This window comes from Trichogramma pretiosum, unplaced genomic scaffold, assembly GCF_000599845.2.
Source record: "Trichogramma pretiosum strain Unisexual culture from Peru unplaced genomic scaffold, Tpre_2.0 scaffold38, whole genome shotgun sequence".
Classification (NCBI taxonomy): Eukaryota; Metazoa; Arthropoda; class Insecta; order Hymenoptera; family Trichogrammatidae; genus Trichogramma; species Trichogramma pretiosum.
This window is the reverse complement of record NW_019641677.1, coordinates 902,564-921,357: the sequence shown is the minus strand read 5'-3', so window position 1 is coordinate 921,357 and position 18,794 is coordinate 902,564. Positions and strand designations below refer to the sequence as shown.

General features: G+C 42.7%; 1 protein-coding gene across 1 annotated transcript in view; it reads right to left on the bottom strand.

The window, feature by feature from the left end:
* Nucleotides 1-2,441: 2,441 nt before the first annotated feature.
* Nucleotides 2,442-18,794, bottom strand: part of LOC106650644 (serine-rich adhesin for platelets) — a 59,383-nt gene continuing 43,030 nt past the window's right edge. The window contains exons 8-11 of the mRNA XM_023460751.1: nt 18,492-18,678; nt 9,755-9,936; nt 4,726-4,969; nt 2,442-4,069 (exon numbers count right to left, since the gene is read on the bottom strand). Of these exons, the coding sequence (XP_023316519.1) occupies nt 3,822-4,069; nt 4,726-4,969; nt 9,755-9,936; nt 18,492-18,678 (861 nt within the window). The 3' untranslated portion in view covers nt 2,442-3,821. The remainder of the gene's footprint in view (nt 4,070-4,725; nt 4,970-9,754; nt 9,937-18,491; nt 18,679-18,794) is intronic.

The following is an 18,794-nucleotide window of genomic DNA, read 5'->3' as shown; positions in this document are numbered from 1 at the left end:
GATCGAAAGTGAATCTCGCTACTCGGCGTTGATTCTCGGCCAGATTACTAAGAAAGCAAGAGTCTAGAGAGAGAGAGAGAGAGAAAAAAAATTACGGATACACTTCGTGGACCGAATTTCCATTTTAATTTGCCTCCGTCGCGATTTATGTCGACAATTTTAGACTCTCTCGGCGAGATGTACATACACACGAAAGAAGCGGCGGGAAAATTGCGCCGAAGCTTTTGTGCAAGCTGATTTACCGATACACCGTACCGATTTTCCCCATTTCGCTCGGTCGAAGCCCTCGACCGATAGACGCGCGCGAGTGTATATGAGCGAAAGAACAAAAAAAAAAAAAAAGTCGCGCGATGCGCCGCGAGTCGCGTTCACTTTCAGTTTCGAAGAATTCAGAGTGGTCCACTGCTCGTAGAACGTCGACGTCTCTCGATGCGCGCATTTTTCCGCGAGCGCAATATAACAAACGTATAGCGGGTACGTATCGCACGACTGATTGATGATATTGCGTTGTTGTTGCGGCAGCAGCGAGTAGTTGGGAAAGTCGCGCCTTTTCCGACGCGTTTATATGGTCAATAACTTTGTGTTGCCGTATATGCGTACCCTCCAGAGAGAGAGAGAGAGAGAAGCTCGACGTTTCGAATGAATTTTGCAAAGAAAGTCTCTTTCTCTGTTAACAATGTACTGAAAATAGTTTTGAAAGAGAGAGAGAGAAAAAAAAGTGAGCGCAAAAAAGGCCGGGAAAAAATGAGTTTGTGTGCTCTGCTCTCCCGTAAATGCTTCGGATGAATCACGTCGATCTCTCGGACTCGCGAGACTATTTAGTCGCGCGCCTGTATCATTAAACCCAACTTACTTGGCAGCCTGACGTGCTGCAGCTCGTAAGTACGGTATACATGCAGTCAACTAACGTCATCCCTTTCGGCTCGCGGCGGCTGCTCGACTCCCTGAATTTCCGGAATGCGCGAGCCAATTTGCGTTAACGATTTGCGTGCGAGTGTCGGCCTCGCGCGGAATTGAATCGTTAAAGCGAGAGATGTTTTCCGATTTCAAAAGAGCAGCAGCAGCAGCCCCTGTGATAAATGAAAAAAAAAGAAGTGCGAAAGTAGGCTGGCCAAGTCGATTTGTAAGTAACGCATGGTTTTAAATGCCGCTGAAGAGAGATACCGTGGATTCGATGATTTTTTTCTCATTTTCTTCGTGCGTTGGAAATTAAAATGAAAATTACGATCACTCGATCGGGTGTTGAAATTTCGTCCTGATTTCGCTGCAGAAATCGCGAAGATTTCATCTGTTGATACATTCTTGTAACGGTACTTCGTGTGTCTCCAATGGGCTGCGATTGATTGAAAATATTTTAATTTATATTGCACATCGTGAAAATGACACCTGAATATATCGCAATGTGCTTTTTGATCAATTGAATGAAAAAAAAATTGATCGAAGGAATTCAATATCGGCATTGAAAACCTTTCTTAACTACAAAGTAGAGAACAGTTATGTGTACTGTACGTGAAATAATTAGTGTATCAATCGCCGATTGAGAGATTATCCTTTAGAATTATAGAAAGTTAAAAAATGAAAAATTGTTTTATTCTTTCATTTACGACTAAACGTGGCCTAGTTAATGTAATAAGGTAGATTATATAAGAATTTAAATTACATTCTTTGGTCAATTTATTTTCGAATTATTATAGAGTAACTGAAATTCGATCGACAGATTATGAGAAATGACCAGAGTCAATAATGAAATTCCATTTTAAAAATATATAACCTTAACTTACAATATTGATTTTCTATTACGTAGTTTTCTTTTTTTAAGCTTTGAACGGGAAGTTCAGGGCATAGTGCATATGCACTACGTATACCCCCAGGTTTTCCTTGCCCCACAGGTCCTTGGGTCTGGGCAAATGCGACACAGTAGGGAGGGGGGTATAGTAGTAATCTCTTCTTGCGTACGGGCTCTAGCCCCCAGCAGGCCCTTTTCAAGAAGAAGGTGTAATAGAGAGAAAAAAAATAAAATGAATTATAAACGACAACGTGTATATCGGTGTATATTGAAATAGAACCCGTAACTCTATAACTATCAAAGTTGATTTGACTGCTTGGGGGGTTGGCTAAGCGACATCTACAGCTAATGAGTTAACTATAACATCTAAAATTTGAGAAATTGTCAAAAATAACAAGCTGCACGCTTACTCACGTAGGAACATTACTCGTGCGAAAAATCACGAGTTATTTACTTACATTCATTGGTCTAATTATTTGCAATTAATTGTACAGTAATTTACATTCGATGAACAGATTATGAAAAATGATGGGAGTCAATAAAGAAGTTCCATTTTAAAAATATATGATAACGTTTACTTACAAAGTTGATTTTTTTATTACATCGTTTTCTTTTTTATGTATAAATTATATCATTATTTACATTACAATAATATGGAATTATAATTTGTTGATTTTTGTACGTGGATCACAATTTTTTTCTACTGGACGGAAATGAAAGATTGACATGAGAGCAGTCATTATCGTTAGAATATAAATTTTGATATTCGAAAAATAAACATACAGTATGTAAGCTACGTAAAATATCAACAGACAAAAATCGAGTCAAGATCAAAATAATCAATAACAACGCCATTATTACAAAGTATATCGCACTTGTGTACAAATAATATTATAGACGAGAAAACGAAATTATTAGCGACTTGATCTTTACTCTAAGTATGTCGAAAGACTAGATTCATTAAAAATAAGACATTGTTAAGTTGATTCGCGTCATCAAATTTTTCGCCATTCATATCTGTGACTTGGATTCAACAACTCTGCGCAATATAAGTAATATAGCTATTAATTACCCTACATTAAATAACTGATACATATTTGATTTCATGAGGTATGTACAAAATTCCTTAATTAAAAAATTTTTTTCTACTACTCATAGCGAGAAGAGCACGTGTTATGACTTTACAAATACATAATACGGATTAATTAATTAAAACTGTCAAACCGAAAAAATGAGACTTGGCTCATCGACAATTACTTAAGTACTACTTTGATATACGGTTTTCCTAAAGTGTTGCACCTTAGCCGGCCAAATACATATTTTTTTATGTAAAATACATACGAATAAGATAAAAATACATAAAATAAGATTAAGTAGGGGTCAGTATGATGAGCTTAGAAAAATGGCGCGAACATCACTGATGTCGATTCATTGTTAAACAATACATGTATACTTTCTAGACGCGATTAGCACTTAGCTTAATATTATAGAAAAAAAATACTTGACAAGCTCGTTTCGCAATACGACTGCACAGTCAAAGAAAGCTTTTAAAAATGAAATTACACAATCGCACGGGCACACAGACAATTTTACATAAAAATACACACTCATGACCATCTTACTTTTATTCCCCAATAATAATGCCTTTCTTTGGATTTTTTTTGTTGAGATTTGCACCGAAAGCGTGAAATATTCCAAGCTCCATTTTTTTCACTCGTTCAAAAATTTCTTTTCGAGAATACAATTTTCACTAATACAAAGCACACCGACTAATTCATACACACAGACAAATACAATAACGCACGACGCATCTTACTAAATATATATTTCTTACGGCACTACGACTTAAAGCTTTGTAAACATCGAAGAAAAATACAAAAATGAAGTACACTCTGCCACAGGCCGCTGACAAAAGAGAACAGAAAGAGAGAGTGTGCGTGAGAGAGAGAGAGAGAGAAAAAAATAAAACAACGAAGAACGTTTCACACGATTCTTCATGTGTGTCTGTTATTTTTTTTCTTCTTCGTCGTCCATCCTAATCCGTGCACTCGGAGGCGAAGCTCTCGAGATCGACGTAGTGGCCGTTCATGCCGTCCTCGAGCAGCTGGGCTAGCTCGCGCCTCAGCGAGGCGAACTCGGGCCTGCGATCGGGGTCCTGGTGCCAGCAGCGCGATATCACTCGGAACAGCTCGCTGCGACAGTGCGAGGGCCGCTCGAGCCTGTAGCCGCTCTGGACGCTGCGCATCACCTCCCTGGCCGTCATGTCTGGATACGGCGTCGAGCCTGTGTGGAACAAACAAAAGAATAAATCAACCACGTCGTTAGAAACTCGAGCTGCTTTTATTTATTTATGATTATTTTATGACTGTATAGCTTTCGTGATTGATGAAACGTTTGCCCTTAGAGTTTTTTTCGTAGAAAATATCGCTAGCCCCGCGTACGCGCGCGCGCAAATGTGTATCACGTGGCTAATCAATCTTGACTGTCGTGTGCGGCTCATCATCGAGGCAATAGAAGAAGAGCAAAAGTACAAATAGCAATAACGAAAAAAAAAACAGCAGGAAAAATGTCTCGAACAAGTCCATCGACTCGTTGATCGATGATTTAACATCCGAATCTCATTAGGATATATTTCTCGTCTATCTCGCCTTGCGGACAATGTATAACGTACAAGACGCACCGTTAAAAATGAGTTTAAATAAAAAAAAAGTGCAACACGCACTGGAAGCCACGTGCGCGCACCGAGTAAACCGTCAGGCTCGACTATAAAAGGAGATCAAAAATTCAATTTACCCTTGGCGGTGGTGGTCTCGTTGCATTATTCATAATGCTATACACACGATTCGCAAGCGCGAGCTAGCTCTCTCGGGAAAATAACTCAATCGTATATAAGAAAAAGGAAACTTTGCGTGTACAGCGATCGCGAGTATACGACTTACCGAGCGTCACGATCTCCCACATCAAGATGCCGAAGCTCCAGACATCGGTCTTGGTCGTGAACAGAGAATAGACGAGCGACTCGGGTGCCATCCATCTGATGGGCAGGGCGTTGCGCTGGCCGTGGCGCGTCTCGATCACCTCGCCGTTCTCGTCGGCGAATCTCGACATGCCGAAGTCGGCGATCTTGCACAGCTTGTTGTGGTCCACCAGCACGTTGCGCGCCGCCATGTCCCGATGGATTATCTGCAAAACGACGACCAATTATTATCAGCGCATATATTTATTGTGCATCAAAGCTCGTATTTATTTATATTGTGTGCTGCTGCTGCTACGCACACATCGTCGAGCGTAACAAATTTTTCGTATATCATAAGAATGACTAATGATAGCGGCTCGTCTCGACGGAGGAGGAAAGAGAAACCTGTTTCTTCAGTAAGACGCGCTCTTTCGTCGCGCGCGTTTAAGTTTGATGCATTCGCGGGTGTGAATGTCACTTCTTGACTTTGAGACATTTCAAATTAATATCACAATGAGAGTCCGAGGTCGATCTTATTATCATCCAACGGCAGCCAAGAAAAAAACGGTACGATTTACCTCCAACCGATTCTCTTTCTTTTTACATTTTTCGACGTCTGGCGGTCGAATCTAGGTTAAAAACCCATCAATCTCGCGTCGTCGAGGCGATGAAAAAAAAAAAGTACTCGCACACGCGATAAATAAAGGATCTCGCGGCTCTCTCTCTCTCGTTCATTCATGCCCATAATACGGCTCTCTCGCAATCGAAAAGTCATTCAATGGCATCAGACACGTGTATCTCTCCACGCACCTGATGATAATGACGCGATATCGTCGTCGTCGTTGTACACCACAGATCCACTACTACTACGTGTGTAATTATCAATACCACCTGAGATGCTGCATCGAGATGAGAATAAAAAGTAGAAAAAAAAAATGATCCAATCTCGAGGAATCATCTTCCACTGTACGCTGCGTACGCATATTATAATTTGCAGACACACACCTGCGCAGCAGCAGCAGCAGTAATATAATAGAAAAGTAGGACGTCGTTGTCATATACGCCTTTGTGTTATACTCGCGCGCGGCTTATTACATATATAATACAATGTGTACAGAGGCGATAATTATTATTTATCGTCACACGGATAAGCCCCGTTTTCACGTTGTGTGTATGCGTACCACTACGCATCGAGTCGTGCACGTGTGTAAGAAGAAGTAGAAGAAAAAAAAAGCACAGGAGAGCCGAGATGAAGACGACGATGCCCTTCGCGTGTTCATAAAAAGACACACGTACGCAAGAATCGTTGTTGTATTACCGAGCGAGGTAAAGAGAGAGAGAGAAGAAAAAAATTGTTTTTCCAACGATGAGAAAAACGGATAAATCCTACGGGTGTTTGCGGATAATTAATGCATGCATATTATAACCACACGCGTATACGCTGGAACGCGCGAGATTCTCGCGCGTTTATGAATGCGAGAGCGAAGCTAAGACAATACTTCGCTTGCGACGCGCGTATACTGCATACCTGCGCTGCAGCCACACAGCAGTGCACACTGTATATATATAGTATAGGCTAAAGAGGCGCGCAGCACACACAGGAAAACGTCAGCCGCGTAAATAGCTGGTTAACCGATAGGCGCGAGCGACAGCGTCAGGCGGACTCTCGCTCGCGACGTATTGGTATTTAGCACTTTTATAACGACACACTTTATTGTATGTGTAATACGACGAGCGATGAGCCTCGATTCATTCCGCCGCGGTGCGTTATAACTGTCGCTGTCCGTTTCCAATTACATTTTTACTATTTAATTAAGAGAAGAAATCACGCGCGATTCGTTCCGTAAATAGAAGAAGTTGGTATGAGAGAAAAAAAAACACTTAACCTTACGCATCCGCGGCTATGAGCGAAGTAAATAATTTAAAACTCGTCGCGCGCGCGCGTATACTTTTATGCTAAAATAATAACGTTTTCTAACGATCCGCGCGCGCCGCAGCAGCTCGGGTATTAAATATTATTAATTATAAATCGCCGATCGAGCGTTACGAGTAAATTGCGCGCGGACTTCTTTTTTTGCCGGGCGCAGACGCGATTACGCGCGCGGCCTATATAAATCATTCCGCGCGCGTCGAGTGAGCAAAAAATTCATCTCTCTAGCTCGCTATGGCCGATAATTAATAAACGAGGATGAGCCCATAAAAGTGTTATCGCTCACATTGCGTACGAAACTCGGACTATTATTTATTTTCTTTTTCAACTATACTTGCATTTAGTCTATAATGCGCGTTTTAACGATAAATCGTCATCGTGTATCCCAAGTATATAAAATTGTTACAACAACTAAACGTGCAACAGCTATGTAGCGAGCAAACGAACCCCTAGCATACGTTATTTTTCTCCTGATTCGCGCTCGTTATTTTAATTAGGCTACAGTCTAGCCGAGCCTTTTAACGAAATTTCGCGGAATCCAATGCATCATCCTCGGCGATATATAATACAAATAGGCAGCAGGAATGGCCTCACGACACACATAATATGCACAATCGTATATATATCCAGCGCCGCTACTGCGCACGCGATAACTACCCTTGATTTCTCGAGAAAATAGCATCATCTTCGTTAAAAGAATCGCGCGCCGGCTCGTATATAATACATATAAGCGAGTCTCTCGCGAGTAAATTACGAAAGACTCGCGAGACTTATGTGTGTCTGTGTCTGTGTGTGTGTGTAATGTACAATACGCCGAGCGTAATTAGCCTATTGCCGCGCGCTGCACATCTGCACAGCTCGAGCACAATTTATACATTCGTATATTACCGCGTTGATAACGATGTGTGTCAACGATAGAACGCACAGACAGGACCTTGCCTTTTTTTTGTAATATTTCTAATTCTTCGTACGCAATATAGAGATTATAATATTACAATGTGCCGTACGCAGAAGCAATTGGCAGCTGCGAGCGCGGCGTGGATCGATTTATCGCGTGCGCTAAGGAAGAAGAGCAGCTACATCGGAGCTGAATAATATGAAGAAAATGTCTATTGTTCCATCGCAGCTATCGATGAGTTATTAAAAGTCTCCTCGGTGCAGATGTGTAAAATAGCTCCTACTGACAGAGAGAGAGAGAGCATAATATAGCGCGCGCAAGTGCAACCAACTAACTAACGCGCGCGTCTATATAGATACGCGCGTAATGTGCATTTAAATGAGCCAACTAAATACGTGTACCGCAGCGGCAGCAGCACACATGCAAAAACTCCAGCCACGAGAGTGAGAGAGAGAGAGAATGGAATGAGCGACGATTATTATCTCCATAATGACGCAAGTAATTAATTTTTTTTTTTATTTTCATTTCTTACGTACATACGGTAAAGACATTAAGCTCGCGCGCACTGCGAGCACAGCGGAGCAGTAGACACACGCACACACACAGCATAGCAATGTACACGTTAGGTATGTGTATTGAAGTTTCGCGCTCATACTAGCGCGGCCGACTCTTCAGAAGTACGTATATACGCGGCTTAATCCTTTTTTTTCTTTCTTTTCGTCACACACACAAAACGTAAGTATATAAATACGGTGGCCGTTATTCATCGTCGTTTTTAATGGAGAGACGGCTAATTATTGCCATTACGCGCACTCCTATATATATATGTGTGTGTGTGTGTGTGTCTACGTACTCTAGCGTTATAATGTACTCTCGTTGCAAAAGACGTCGCGCGACGCGGGCGCTAACGCGACCGGGTCCACCGTGCGGAGAGCCTCGCGCGCGCCCGAGATGAAAATTCGAAAAAGCAATTAAAATTGCCATTTAATCGAGTGGAAAACGAGCTTGTGCGCGTATTATATTATAGGCGAGTCGATAAACGCAATTTTATTGCGCCAACGTAAATACTGGCGTACAGCTAGCGCCGAATCGCAGGTGGAATCTTTTCCGTGTACGATCGAGAATGTGCACGTAAATATATAAGTGCAGAAGCGTGTGCGATGCAGATTCGAGATCGTCGTCGAGCGAGCGACGTGTAAATTACCCTGACATCTATGGCGAGCCGAGCTTTTTTTAGCAGGAATTTGTTACACTTTGTCTCTAGCGTTGTACTAGGAGCTATTAATGATCGCTTCGCAGCTTTACAATACACCATTGGGAGGCAGCAGAGAATGAAGATAAAAAAATAAAAGACAGGAAAGAGAAAGGAATGGCTCTTGATTCTCGCGATTATCATATGCATGCGATATCATCCTCTATCACCTCGGCTGGTACAGGATAAAGCTTTTGCAAAGGTGGCCACCCGCCTCGGGTGTATGCACACATAATATCTTTCGGCTCCAGATTAATGACACTTTCTAAGCTCGCGATCGCGTGCGCGCCGCTGCAAATACATATTCCAAGTGCCTGCATGGATGCGGATCGCGTCTAGAGCTCTCATGCTGCTGCTGCTGCTGCTGCACGCGGGGCACGAGTTCGACGCAACGAGGAAGCAATGCATCTTAGATAAGAGAGAGAAGTGAGAGAAGCCACACATATATGTATGTGAGCTGCCTCTATATACAGGATAGCGATCTTTGGCGAAGAAAGGTCACGATGTTCGCGTGCGCGCGCCAACACACACGTGCAGCGCGATCGTCGTCGTCGTCGTCGTCGTCGGGGGCTAATGTGCAGCATTTGTGTGTGTGGCGGCTAGCGCACAGCTCGCAGCTGAAAAATAGCCGGTGATTGGCACGAACATCTCTCGAATAACGTATACCATAAATCGAATGCACGTGTATAATGGCAAGAGTATCGATTAAATCGAGGAAGAATTTATATGTATTATATATATCTTACGTGCACGCGCGCGTACTGAATAAAATAAAATAAATCTGCGTCTCGGGTGAAAGTGAGAAAAAAATGTTGACTGACTGCGCGGCTCCGAAAAGTTAGCGCACAAAATGTTGATTTAATATGTATCACGCGTACCGATACGCACGTGCAAAGAACTAATAATAACATTAGAGCTTTATTAAGGCTTACCTTTTTCGACGCCAAGTACTCCATGCCGCGGGCGACGCAATAGCCGAAGACCGTGAGGTCGCGGGACGTCAGCGCGGCCGAGTCCTCGCTGAAGTTGTAGAAGTCCTGGCGGGTGCGATGGTCCCTCAGGTAGGTCAGCAGCTTGCCGTACATCACGTACTCGAGTATCAGATAGTGCGGTTCTGTGTACAGAAACGGAAGAACAAAAAAAAGTCAAACAAGAGATTCGCAACTATATATATTTGAATTGATACATAATGTGTAATAGGCAAATATATAGGATGTGTGTGCGTATATAATAAATCGCGCAATATACATTTGTGAAACTAGGCGTGCTTTCGCGCGCGCGCTAAGTAGATATTTTGCGCAACCGCAGTCGCGTGTTGAGAAAAGGGAAAATCGGCGCTTATGCGACGACGAGCTTTCGGCTCCGCGCGGCACGATCCAACTCGAGGATTCGCTCTTCGTACGTCGATGATTTCAGCAAATACAAATACTACGTATTTTTTGGCTTTTTTTTTAAATAAAATACTCAAAAACGTTTCCATACATTGCGAGCGAAACGACGATTGCGCGAAAGCCCGTTGCGTCTTCGTCGTCGCGCGTTCACATAATATATATAGAGAGAGAAAGATTTTGCTGAGAGCGATAAAAATGCTTAAATATATATGCGCTGAATTTGTTTGATTTAACCCATTAGCGCCCAGCCGGACACTTTTTTCAACTGAACTTTAGGCAAAAATCTTTACTATTCAGAATTTTGCTAAAAATTAACGAGTTCATGTATCTAACGGGAAATTTAATGCCCTTTTCGAATATGGCTTCAAAATTAATCTTAAAATTATTGTTCAAAAGTTATAAACAATTGAACAAAAAAAAAACACGAATTGAAAAAAAAAAATTGTCTTCAACTCGAATTTTAAAACAGAAACAGGCTTGATACTTAGGTCCCGAGCACATTAAAGGTGTCCATGGGATGTAAACTGAAAATCCCAATATCCATAATATCGGAATTGGACATTTTCCATAAAAAAATGGCGCTTCGTAGAAAAAAGACCGTATATGAGCTAAACCAATTTTTTTACATGACAAGGATGCATTTGGGAAAAAAAGTTATATTGAAGAAGTTCTTAGAATTGTTCAAAGAACAACCCTGAATTTTTTCAGAATTTTTGGTGTAAATTTTTGAATTTTTCGAATAATTTTGGATTTTTTGGATTTCATCATTTTCCGAAAATTCAAAAATTTTCACCAAAAATTCTGAAAAAATTCAGGGTTGTTCTTTGAACAATTCTAAGAACTTTTACAATATAACTTTTTTTCCTAAATGCATCCTTGTCATGTAAAAAAATTGGTTTAGCTCATATACGGTCTTTTTTCTACGAAGCGCCATTTTTTTATGAAAAATGTCCAATTCCGATATTATGGATATTGGGATTTTCAGTTTACATCCCATGGACACCTTTAATGTGCTCGGGACCTAAGTATCAAGCCTGTTTCTGTTTTAAAATTCGAGTTGAAGACAATTTTTTTTTTTCAATTCGTGTTTTTTTTTGTTCAATTGTTTATAACTTTTGAACAATAATTTTAAGATTAATTTTGAAGCCATATTCGAAAAGGGCATTAAATTTCCCGTTAGATACATGAACTCGTTAATTTTTAGCAAAATTCTGAATAGTAAAGATTTTTGCCTAAAGTTCAGTTGAAAAAAGTGTCCGGCTGGGCGCTAATGGGTTAACGAGTGCGCGGCGCATCGTCGCGTTTCGGGATCGGCACACGCACGCCTGAATTTCACCTTGCACTCCTTTAAAGCTCGTCTGTGTATGTGCGTGTGACTCATTTAGCGATACAGCACACTGTGTGCATTTCGTACGCGCCACGTATACGACGTACAAATAACGCCGGACAAAACAATGCGCGATTATCCCGCAATGTGTGAGCTAACTCTCTGCCTCGCACTGCTTTTGAGAGAGAGGAAGGGAGAGAGAGGAAGAGGGGCGTTGCGGGTATACAACACACGTACATTACACGACGGATGATTTCCGAGTGAGTGAGAGAGAAGCCGCGTATAGAGCAGCGAATGTTTTATGCTTTATAATGCCACACGCTATACACACACACATACAATGTAAATATATGTATATAAGAGTGCAGCGCGTCGAGCTTCAAGGTTACCACCGGCGGAGGAGCCTGCTGCACACTGCGCCGAAGTTTCGAGTCGCGCGACTCGCGATAGTCGAGAGTTACGTCGTTGTACAAGATTTTTTTTCTGTTTCTCTTCGCCCCGCGCGCGCGGCACTATACGCATTCCTCGCACTATTATCCTGTATACGGTTTCGTTAATTCGATACATATTATTGTTATTATGCAGGAATACGCGTAGCGCCGCCGCCGCCGCGTGTATAACGCACTGTACGTTGTATGTATGTACGCCGGGCCCCCCGACGTAATTGCATAATTGCAGCTGTACGCGAGCGCGTTTTATGCAGCGCAGAGCAGAATATCGCACGAAAATCTCCTCGAACGAGATCAATTTCGTTCGCAGCTCTCGCCTCTTTTTTTTCTTCTTTTGTGTATACCTACGCCGTATATTATTCGCTGCAAGCTCTTCTCTCCTCGGCGACGGCTCGTTACGACCCGGTAAATCTTTTCAGCTGTCTGGCTTTATTCTTTCTTATTCTTTTTTTTTAATACTCGTCGCTGACGGTGAAATTTTCGGCTGGTCGTATACGCACTCACTACGTACATAATAATAGAAAACCTGGCGTGGCCACATCACACACGGATCGTGAATCACGTTCGTGCCGGCCGGCCCGAGTGCGCGCCGAGTTTGTGAATGCATAAAATTCACCTATATATAATGCACCGAGAGCGAGTACAAAAAAAATCGAGAGGCTAAAAGAAAAAAAAAATCAATCCCAACGCTTTTATACAGAGGCGCCGTCGCGCGATAAGTCATATCGCGCGCCCGGTGAGCGATGCCTGTTTCGCGCGAGTCTCGATTTTTAATTGTTACGTGTTTTTTTTTTTAATCCGCTCTTACGTAACTTCAGCCGGTGGTACATACACACACTCGAGTGTGTGTCTTTACTATGCGGCAAAAGTACAGCTATATAAATGTGACAACACTTTGCGCGCCGCTCGATCGTGAGTTTGTATACAGCTTCGCGCGATTCATCATGTACTACACGTGTATATTTCGCGTTTCGCGCATTATACAGGTAGAAAGAGAGTTATATTATGCGCGAGCGCGGGGGGAGGGAGCTCCGTAATATATGTGCGCGCGGCACTTTTGGTTTGAATTTCGTCGCGTCGACGCGCTCACGTAATAATCTCCTCGAGCGTCACGAGCGTCAAACCGTATACACAACTATTATACAGATCTGGGTACAGGCTTTTTTTGTTGTCGATGGGTCAAAAATTTTAAACCCGTTTCTCACTTAGATCTGCTTGTATCAGTTGGTGAACATTAGCGACTAGTTACAGCGAATTTTACGATGATAATTGTTTTTTTCATTTGCATGAAGGTTAATCGTAGAAGTTAGTTAAACTTTTTTAACATTCTTCAATAATCTACTACCGAACGTACTAAACTGACTTATATCTACGGAACTCGGCCTTTTCTCTTGCGAGAAAACGATGCGCCATCTAGCGATTGGTGCCACGAACTTGCCGACATCGCCCCATGTTCATCGGCTTACATACCTCTACGATACGTTCGAGTATATTATACGTATCCCATAATGGGTCGTACACAAATAGATACACTTTTCCCACGTAAAGATATAGGCGAGCGATTTAGGATCTCACCTGTGCACGCGATACGACGCGCAGCACGGTGCAAGTATTACAGGGTACGCTATGGCGCGGCAGCGACTCAACAGCAACAACAACAACAAAAAAAGAAGAAAAAAAATGATCTCTCCCTTTCGTTCGTAGCATGTGTCTTCCTATATGTATGTATACAAGGTATACACATCGCATCGCCGCGAGGGCATTGTGCCTCGCGAGACGTTCGCGCGCGAGCTTCAGCAACAGCAGCAGCGACGGCGGCGGCGGCGCGTCTTGCATTACGTATGCATTAACGCTCGATGCACACACACATACACTATAACGCCCATATCCCATTCAAGGGCGAGATTTAGAGTCTAACGCGCTGCACTGCACACACACACACACATACACTGTATGCGATATTTACAGACGCGCAAAAGGGGGGAACGTACGTAACTTTTTTTTCCCCGGCGATGCTATATACCGAGTAGTGCAGTATGAAGAATACATTATAGTACGAGCTCGCGAGAGCCTATAATACGCGCGGTGCAGTCATGACAGGCCAAAGAGAGAGAAACATTACCTCGTCTCGCAGTCGTAATCACATGTGTGTGTACGATAGCCGAGGAATGCGCGCAACGATACGTCCGCGCGTGTACGTTTGAAATAATGCCACGGTGTAAGGAAGATCTAGTTTGGATTATGAGTGCGTAATAATATCGTGTACGCGTGTAACCATACGGTGCGGATCTTCTTCTCTGTGTCTCGAGCGAGCATTCGCAAATACAAACACATAATGCGCGTATAAGAGAGTAATATATAATATATCCGGGCGACGAGACGGACTCGCGCGATTAAATTTTACGACAGGTGCAATACTACCGGTTCACTGCCTACAATGCACACTTTTCGTCGTAAAGTCTATTACGCGCGCTACGTGTAATCGCGTTTGTAATGAGATTAGTCACCGCCGTCGCGAGCACAAACATCGGTAATTCGTTTTTCCAGCTCTTTCTCGAGTATTTCGATGTATATAATATAATATAATAGCGCCGCGCGAGACGTTAATTTCAATTTTCTTGGGTGAGAGACTCGGTTTATAACGAAGAGTCTCATTGTAGTACCTACGTACTACGCGCCGAGCTCATTCGTGGCCGTGAGGCGTGGATGCACGCACATATATACTTGAAGCGAAGATTTAGGTCCTCCGCAATTCTCCTCCCTCCCTCCCCTCTATCTCTATAAATCACTAGCAAATAAAATGTAGTACGTATATACACGCAGCAACAGCAGCAGCAGCAGCGGCTCACGCAAAAGTCAACGTTGTATATCGTCATTATATTGACGTTATACATCGGCTACAAACGAACCTCTTCGGGGCTCTCTCTCTCGCTCCGTTGTTTGTGGTACGTGTATCTAGAGCATTTAAAATCTCTTTTACAGTCGAGAGAGAGAGAGAGAAGAGGATAAAATAAAAAGGAGGGGAAACGACAACAACGAGACGACGACGTCCGACGTATAATTGCTCTTGCACATGCATCCCGGAGAGTGAAGTATATTGCACAATCACAGAGACGTGTATATGTACTCGGGGCACAGTACAGCGTGTACGTGCTGGATATGCAGGGTATGTATAGAAGACACTTTCGCGGGACAGCGTTTGAAAATAAAATAAAAAATATTTCAAAAAAAAATAATAAATAAATAAGAGCTTTGAAAAGATTTCCTTACGACGGCCGCAAGCATCAACAGCAGCAGCGGCCCGAAAAATTTTAAACGCCATAAATTACAATTGCGGTTACAACGAGAGGAGAGAGTGACGAGGCGACGCGCCAAAGACGACGACGACGACGACGATGATGATGATTCGAAACCTTGAAAAAGGGCTTAGCACAAGTGTGTTTGTGTGGGTTCCTTGAAACCTTTTAAACTTTCTGTAAGTCTCGCGCGAGCGCACATAACGCACCTATATAACATTTTTTTTCGCGCGCAACTCGGCTCGCCCCGAGTTCCTCTGCCTTACGTGTGTTACTCATAAGTATTATAATGTGTACAGAGAGTATACCGACCACCGTATATATAGGCACTTTTCCTGTGGTTCTGCATCGTGCGGACGCGCAGGAGACGAGCGAGGCGAGCCAAGTGCAGACCGTGCGCGCCTGCGACTCGTTAATTTAGTTTCGGGTTTATTTGACTTTTGGTCGGCTCGAGTTATGCGCCTTTGTCGACGCTGATCGCGGTATACGGTGTATTATGTGCGCGCGGCGCGTCGCTGTCTTTTTTTCTCTTTTTTCCCGTGACTTTTTTTTTCTTGACTGCAAGCCTGTAACGAGGTGCAAGGTTTACGCCGCTGCTCGCCGCCTTTTTAATTAAGAGAAAAAAAAATTGTACGTATATGTATGAGCTTTTCGCGCATCGCGAAACCGTAAAATTCCGAGAGGATAAAAACGTTCTTCGTTCTCCCCCAGTGTGTACTTATAATATGTGTGTGTGTGTGAACAACGCGAGCGACCAATAAAATTGTAGCAATTCGCACGCACTTTTCTCGTACACACACACGGCTACTATTAACCATTATATACACTCGACGGACGGAAAATTAAATTCAGTCGATAAATTTGCCGATCGTTTGAGTCGGCGCGCGCGCATCCGCACCGTATATTACACTCGGGACTCGCGCGCGCACGCGACAATCAAGGTTCCTCCTCGCTCGTTGCACGTCGTTGTTTATTTTTTCTCTCTCTTTTCTTCATCCGAGCCGATCGTCTTAATATAATCGCGCTCGAATGCGTATACACATACGCTGTGCGCCATTATATACAACTATACCATATAATATAAGTACGAGGGGAGCTTGCGCAGATTTATGACTGACAGGGGCACGTTCGAATCCTAATCGAAAGTCGCTTAAATATATATTACAGCGCACACACACTGTCGCGTTTTACTGTCGTTTTGAAGAAAACAAAGGGCTAGTATATAAAAGGTATGGCTTTTGTCTCGCGCCTATACTATATAAGCACAGATTCGTACAAACACACACACACACACACAAGAGCCATGAGGTCGGTCATTTCGCAAAAAGTTTATATACTACTATTCAATTCATCCGCGAGACGCATAAATTTATGTTTGCGGTGCAAAACGACGCACAAACCTTTATACGCTGAGGCGCGCGAGCGAGCAAGTCGTCTACTATACATACGTACACGTATATATATAGGATGAAGAAACTGCGGTGAAGACTATCCACAGACACACGTAACCACGCCGAGCGCATAAGAGGGACTTTTTGCTCGGGCCCCGTATGGGACTTTCCGATTGTTTATAGCTTTTGATATCGATTGGAAACGACGAATTTTTGTTGACGAGGCTCGCGACTCTTTTCACATTATGTCGTTTTCGTTGTTTTTTTCGTCATTTTTCGGCTCGATTGACAAATTTTTCTAGACTTTTACGTCAGCGCGCGTATAGCTCCTCTTTATTCGTGAAAAATGTTAATGTAAGAACACAGAGTGGAGATATCGCAAAAAGCGTCGAGTCATTTTATGTAGATAAAAATATTCACATATTGGCGGTAAATCTGGTATACACGTGCTTCTATGGTTTTTTTTTCGCTGGTCTCCCAAGCAATGACCGATTCACAATGTATACGATTTATAATACAAACGCTATACGGTATATACAAAATAATCAAGTCTTATTACGTTTTTTTTTTCAATTTTTTTTTATAACGCTACTTACTCTAGCAGCGATTGATACGTCATCGCGCACGATTGATCCTGTTTATGTATTATACCGAAAAAAAGAAGACGCAACAGTTATACATCTCTCACGTGCTCATAATTGGAAGACACATTCGGGGTTTAATCGTACAAGATCGTTCCGATCGATCAACATCCTCGTAAGACCGGCCGGCTTGCGTATACACGCACGCCTCTCATGCACGCTCTGATTACTCGACTTGATTTTTTCGTACAAAATTTTATCATTTTTTTTTTTTTATATACGCCGAAGAGGTACAAAGATGGATAAAAAAATATCTTTTTGTTACTTTATAACTCGACTTTACGATTTCAAAAACGAGCGCATATACGCCGGAAGATTGCGATCCTCTCTCTCTCTCTCTATCTTTCTCTCTTTTTGCGAGGACGCGTGAAATTTATATGCTCGCAGGCTCATACACGCTCTCTCACTCGCAAAATAATCCGCGCGATGAGTTGGTAAAGATATCATACGTGTGCGCAGCGAGCTTAGTTCTCTCCTTCTCTCTCGTGCGATGTATATATACTTCTACTACACACCGGATCGTACACACAAATACACCCCGCGCGAAGCTGCAGCAGCGCGAGGTATTATCGTACATTTGACGTCTCAAGCGTATATAAAATATAATATATTACGTATATAATATGACCGAGCTCGAATGAAGACGCTTCGATTCATCGAGATCTGCAGTGTGTAGGTACGCGCTGTACATGTGTAAGCGCGATGATGTTATAAGCTTTTTAATTTCCAACGAGTATATTACGTTATCCCCCATTCGCGGTGTGTCTTTCCTCGAATTTAGCTCGATTTTTCTAAGGTCGATCGCGATACGCTTGTGAAATCCAAGCCGTATAAGTGCATAAAACACACACAATTTTTTTTTATCAATATCGAACATCGTACAGAGAGCTTGGCAGTACGTATACATAGGAGCGAACGTGTTGCCGATCTGCCTCGTTGCAAAACAATACGAATGCCAAATATATATATGCTCCATCTGGAGCGCGCGCGAGTAAATAATAATAACGAAAAGAAAAAAAAAAGAATAGAACGAAATAAAAGCAATCGAGTTGGCTCTATCGTGAGCGTGCGCGATACTTAACAAACGTTTTACAAACACACACACGAGAAGAAGAGTAAGTAAGAAGAGGCAGCAAGAAACACGAGAAGACACTCTCGCGAGTGGATTCGTTACCTTGTTCGGTGCAGCATCCAAGAAGCGTGACTACGTTGGGATGGCTGCCGACCTTTTGCATGATCTCGAGCTCGCGCACGAGGTCCTCCTTCTCGCGCTCCGAGGCGCCCTCCTTGACTGTCTTGACGGCCACGAGCCGCGTCGTGCCCTGGTGACCCGTCAGATCGTCCGCCTCCGCCTTCCAGACCTGTACAACACGTGCACAAATTTCGACACTCGTTAGTTTTAGTTTCATCCCATATTTGCTCGACTGTCTAGTTTTGTTTTATTTTCTATTTATTTTTTTATCTTTGCTCTTTTACT